Raw genomic sequence first — 5,565 nt, 5'->3', positions numbered from 1 at the left:
AGCCCGAGCCCGAGACGGAGCCCGAGCACGAGGATGCGCCATCGCAGCAGAGGTCCCCTGCACACGAGTCGCCTGCTAGGGACGCGGGTCACTCCGCCAGTGATGATTATCAAACCCCACCGGGCCCGCATACTGGTTTTGGTGTGCCCACGACTTTTGGGGCTGGCGTACAGTTGACCCCATATCTGGGGCCACGCTACTCGTACACTGAGCAGCCCTCGAGCTCAGCACACCCATTCGAGCCGCCTCGTTCTTCGCTGCCGATTCTGGCCGAGGCTGGATATTCTCAGGAAGAGATGGAGCGTTTATGGCAGCAGTTTAGTGGGGTAAAAGCTCAGTATTTGTTTTAAATTTTACTTCTAATTGAAATTACGTGTCATTTATGGACTGTTTATATGTTTAACTTGTGTTGTTTTAATGTAAATATAGGGAGCTTCTGCTTCTGGGGCAACACCTGCCATTCCCCTCAGTGTTTGTCCACCACCACCAGAGGATGCGCAACTGCGCCGAAGCTACCGTGAGCGGCAGCCTTCGGCTGCGCTGAGATCCCCATACGTTCACAGCAATGAGCCGAAACCCGTCGACAACAAGTATATTCAGGGATTTACTCGTATGGCGGAGCGTCTCCGTGGTGGGAACTACAGGAAGTTGGTGGTGACAGAGAGTGGGCACCCGATCAAGAGGCAGTTTTGGGCGGCTCTCATGAACAGGACTAAAGAGCTCGAGCCCGAGGTATCTAATATTTTTGATGCACTTGTTACATGTTGCACCCTCAGTGTTTACTTAATATTAACATTAAAGTATGTGCAGCATGTAGATGCGTACATGATGACGCTGAGGCATAGGCTGGTGAGCGGTACAGACCTGCTTCAGGACATCGATCACAGGACGCATATCATATTGGATGCGGAATTCTTCGTAAGCATTAACATATTTTGCGTTTATAATAAAATATTATTTGAAATAATGTTTTTCTTCTTTGCAGACTTATTTGGATAGAGAATACAATGAGCTTATGGAGAATGCGCGCCGTATGTTTAGCTCTCCTTCAGAGCAGCGTTTTATAAACTCTGAGGCAATTGTGTTGGGGTGGCAGCCGCACGCCAACCGTATGTATTCAGTGTATGGCAGGGGTACCTCATCGAGTCAGGGAGATTGGATGGATGCCATTGCGGTACACAATTACACTTACATCATAAATAACTTTGACTGTTGATCAATAATGATTGTTGATCAATTATTTCTTCATGTACAGGTCATTGTTCCTGTGTTTGTCCTTCAGCGTTTCGTTATCTGTAGCATTGATATGCTCACGGGTAAATGCCGCGTCTTTGATCCGAACTTGTATCGGATCCTGGCACAGGAACGCCACGACATGCTGCGCGCTCTTGCTCCTTTGGGCCTCCTTTTCTACCGGGTGCTTGAGGTGTCCCTTTGGTTCGAGCGGACACGCATTGTGGAGAACCCGACTCAGAATCTCGAATGGCGTCAGCTCCAAATCGAGTATGCCGATCCTGCCGAGCAGTTCGCACAGTCTGACCGATGGAGCTCTGGTGTTTTCGCGTGCATGACTGTAGAGCGTTTGATCGCAGACTCGCCGAGTCTGTCGTGGGGCAATGACCATGTTCAGGAGTATAGGCACAAGATAGGCAGTGCCATCTATGAGTTCTGCACGACCCCCAATACACTTTGATAGTGTATTTTCATCCTTATGACTATTTTGTTTACCAACATTTTTACATTACATTCTAGTATCATTTTATCTATATTTACTGCCATGATGACTTGTGATGCATATAACACTGTAAGATTAGATGAAAAAACTACTTAGCCGCCACAAAAGTGTAGCCGTGAGGATTTAGCCGTGTCAAGCTTCATTACCCACGGCTACAGCTTTAAAAACTAATTAGTGGCGGCTAATTAGTTTTTCAAACTTAAATGACATTTTTGATGCATAATCACATAATTTCAAACTCTGTAATGGTATATTCTAAATTTATTAGTACAAGTTGTTCGTTTTCCCAAATTCTCATTCATAATTCCAACTCATAATTGTAGTGACATGTAAATGGTGATCATTGTTAAGTAAGTCTGATTTATCGTTTGAATTTGTCAAATATTACAATTGAATATATTTATCAACGTCAAACAAACCAAAATAGAACAATTAGCCGCCACAAAAGTGTAGCCGTGTGGATTAGCCGTTCTAATGTAACTACCCACGGCTACGCATTTTGTAGGCACATTTTGTGGCGGCTTTTTAATCATTTTAGTTCCTAGTTCATTATAAATTGTTTAACTCAAACTTAATTTATCGAATTTCTTCAAATTACAACGTTATGATTTAATCCATCAATCCGGTCAACTTATGATATTTTTATCAAAATTATATAGTAATTCATTTCTATTTCTAATGTAATAATAATAATTATAGAATATAGCGAGTCTATGAGTTATATATAAAAATTATAAATTATTATTTAATATTTAGAAGAAAAGAACAATGAAATTAAAATAATATCATAATAATTAGAATAATATAATAAACTATAGGACAACATATCATAATAATTAGGGAACTCTAAATGAACTTAAATAAAACAGAAAAATAAATTAGGGAACTCTAAATGAACTTAATGTCATAAATACGACTACGCATCGGTGGCCGTACCCTTGCACGATCGACGTGTGTGACCAGACCCGCCACAGAGACCACACGTTTTGGGTGCTCGTTTCTTGCTACTAGTTGATGCCTCCGCTGTTGATGTGTTTTGAGTCGGCCTTTCACCTGCGGATCGAACTCGAGTTTCCTTTGGACGACCAGCTTGTCGCCGAGAGAGATTTGGTAAAACAAGCTGAGATGCAATTCGGAAAGGAATATTCCAATTCTCTATGGGAGGCAAGTGGTTAACGTCACCAGAGTATGTGTCAACTAGTGAACTGTTCCAGTAGTAAGAGTGCACGTAATCCTCCACTGACTCGTTCGCCTCACTGCAAAACAAACGATTATACTTTTTGTTATTTAATAATGGTCATGAATAGAAATGACATACGTAATGGCTGCAATCGCATGAGAACACGGCATCTGGTCCTCGTTGAATTCGTTGCATTCACAGCTCTGCTTTTGAAGGTCAACCATATAATGGCGACCACTAGCACGAACCCTGTATTTTCTCTCGGTGGTCCTCTTGGCTGTGTAACGACGACTTTTTACAAGTTCTGCACTGAGCTTCTGTTTTGCCTCCGGAGTCAGATTTTCATCGCTCTCTTGTGCGGCCGCAAGCCTGTCGTTGAACCACTGCTCGACAACTAATCTGACTGCCTCCAACATCGAGCAGATTGGAAGACGCCTGGCCCACAGCAAACGTGCATTAAAACTCTCGGTGGCATTGGATGTAAGGAAACTGTAACGGGACACAGGACATTGTGATCGTGCCCACTTCTCCGGGCCTACGCGCAACAACTTCTCGTACGCCTTTGGCTTCAGAGCAGCCATGGCTGACATTGCACGCGTGTAATCTGATTGCTCGTAGGCGTATGCAGCCTGGCGGAAAAGCTCAGCAACACCGGGCCCGTAACCCTTCATCTTGTTCAACAAGTGGTAGTAGCAAATACCGTGAGTAGCATTTGGAAACTCGCTCTTCACAGCATTAGCGATGGAGACATGCGCATCAGATACAATAAGTAAGTTATCGGGCTCGCCGCAAGCACCTCTCAGATGTGACATAAACCACTTCCACGACTCATCATTCTCGATCGGACCGACACCGATCGCCAAGGGAAAAACTGCCTCGTTTCCGTCTTTTGTCACGGCGACAAACAAAATGCCACTATTTTTGCCCTTCAGGTGTGTGCCGTCAACCACAATCACTGGTCGAAGGTGAAAGTAGAAAGGTGAGATGGAAGCCCACAGAGCAACAAACAAATGTTTGAACCGGCAGTCTACATCTACGTCCAAATCATATAAGGTGCCAGGATTCGCTTCCTTCAGGGCATACAGATATCTTGGGAGCAGGAGGAACGAATCATCAACTCGACCGTATATCATATCCATCCCGAGATTTCTTGCACGCAGCGCGACATCATATTTGATTTTGATGCCGAAATCGCGTACTAACTCAGCCATGATGGATTTCGGCTTAATGACCTCTCCATCATCGCGTATTCTGTTTGCCACAAACGCTGCCACCACCTTCGAGTGCGCCTTGATTTTTTTAGCTGTGCGCAAGTCCCCTTCGCATGAATGCTCTTTCAACTTATGCACTCTCCACATCCCTCGGCCGTGAACAGACGCACGAAGATCGAAATTGCAGTTGTCAGAGTGCTTGCACGAGAAATAGACTCGTCCCGGATCTGAGCGGACAACTTTTGTCTCAGTGCCTCGCTTCATGTTCCACAAACCAACAGCAATGATCAGGTCGTCTTTGCTGTTGTAAAAAGAATTCTTCTGCAGATCATCAACTCTAGAAGGGTCACTCTCGCGAGCAACCAGCGAAGCCGAGGCGTCCACTGGAATCAAGGGAACTAACCAATTAGTTAGATCACCGGTCTCGGCTGTCGGATCTCCGTCACGTGTTGTACTTTGTCGGATCCAACCTGCTCGCTCGGTCTCCGTGAAATCAATTAGATCGTCGTCTAATAAATCCTCAGAGGCATCAGAAGCAGTGCCCACCTCGAGCGCAGGGTCAAATTCTTCGTCATCAGAATCATCATCGTCTCCTGATGCAACCGAGCCTTCAGCTTCGTGCTCAGGTTCATCATCTGTCCGCACATCGTTCAATCTCCCACATACTTCATTAAGCCTTTCGGTTTGATTCCATGCAGATTCGTCTAGCGGTTGTCCATCCCATGTAAAATATTGTCGTGGAGGCGAGCTCTGGACACCATGAAACGACGTATGATGATAATACGGCGTCTCATACTGACTGCATTGTGCTTCATCTACGTGTCCCGAAGGTTCAGCAAAATTAAAAGTAGGGATGTAGGCTTCTTCTACAATCGGACCGTTGTAGTGCTCAACGTACACCATGGGATAGTCGGCAGTTGCCAACAAGGCTTCCACGTCATCGTCTGTGGCCAAGCCACATTTCATCTCCCTACCAAATAGATTGGTCGCCAAATAATACAATTGGTAGCTCGAGCTCAACGAATGCGTCCTCATAATATTGTTGACGCTGCACATCAGGCTCTCAATAGTTTCGTTGACGAGGGGAAGGACCTCTGTAGCCCCACCAACATAGTGTATACCATCGACGAGTCCGTTGTATCTCACATATATGTATCTAACGAATTCCATCTATAAAAACACATAAAATGTAGTATTAAAATATGCATAAACACTTTAAAATTCTCATAAATATAACATAAAACATTCAAACTATTAATTACACAAACAATATATGAGAAAATCACCTCTTCAAGTAGAATTTGAACACCAATTGCACCAACTATCGCACAAACCACTTCTCAAATCTTTGAGGGTTTCAATTTCTCAATTTTTTAACTGAATGCTCTTTCTACGAGTATTTGGATTTATGTTTTCTCATTCACAAGTGTAGCCATTAT

The 5,565-nt window shown here is 44.2% G+C and overlaps 2 protein-coding genes across 2 annotated transcripts; one reads left to right on the top strand and one right to left on the bottom strand.

The window, feature by feature from the left end:
- The first annotated feature begins 1,091 nt into the window (after positions 1 to 1,091).
- LOC130991397 (uncharacterized) lies at positions 1,092 to 1,754 on the top strand. Its single transcript, XM_057915593.1, has 2 exons — positions 1,092 to 1,174; positions 1,256 to 1,754. Exons 1-2 carry the CDS (start codon positions 1,112 to 1,114, stop codon positions 1,691 to 1,693), a joined length of 501 nt encoding a protein of 166 aa, XP_057771576.1. The 5' UTR covers positions 1,092 to 1,111; the 3' UTR covers positions 1,694 to 1,754.
- Positions 1,755 to 2,575: 821 nt separating this feature from the next.
- LOC130991391 (uncharacterized) lies at positions 2,576 to 5,324 on the bottom strand. The gene is made up of 2 exons (XM_057915579.1): positions 3,054 to 5,324; positions 2,576 to 2,991 (listed from the first exon to the last, which is right to left on the bottom strand). Exons 1-2 carry the CDS (start codon positions 5,294 to 5,296, stop codon positions 2,652 to 2,654), a joined length of 2,583 nt encoding a protein of 860 aa, XP_057771562.1. The 5' UTR covers positions 5,297 to 5,324; the 3' UTR covers positions 2,576 to 2,651.
- Between the last annotated feature and the right edge of the window lie 241 nt (positions 5,325 to 5,565).

The sequence above is a fragment of the Salvia miltiorrhiza genome, chromosome 1 (assembly GCF_028751815.1).
Source record: "Salvia miltiorrhiza cultivar Shanhuang (shh) chromosome 1, IMPLAD_Smil_shh, whole genome shotgun sequence".
Classification (NCBI taxonomy): Eukaryota; Viridiplantae; Streptophyta; class Magnoliopsida; order Lamiales; family Lamiaceae; genus Salvia; species Salvia miltiorrhiza.
Note: the sequence above shows the minus strand (reverse complement) of the source record. Positions and strands in the feature narration are given on the sequence as shown.

Excerpts from the sequence above, each read along its gene's own strand:
- LOC130991397 (XM_057915593.1), top strand. The coding sequence starts at position 1,112 with ATGTATTCAGTGTATGGCAGGGGTACCTCATCGAGTCAGGGAGATTGG. Across the intron at positions 1,175-1,255 it reads ATTGGATGGATGCCATTGCG|GTCATTGTTCCTGTGTTTGT; the intron begins GTACACAATTAC and ends CTTCATGTACAG.
- LOC130991391 (XM_057915579.1), bottom strand. The coding sequence starts at position 5,296 with ATGGAATTCGTTAGATACATATATGTGAGATACAACGGACTCGTCGAT. Across the intron at positions 2,992-3,053 it reads CATGCGATTGCAGCCATTAC|TGAGGCGAACGAGTCAGTGG; the intron begins GTATGTCATTTC and ends TTTGTTTTGCAG.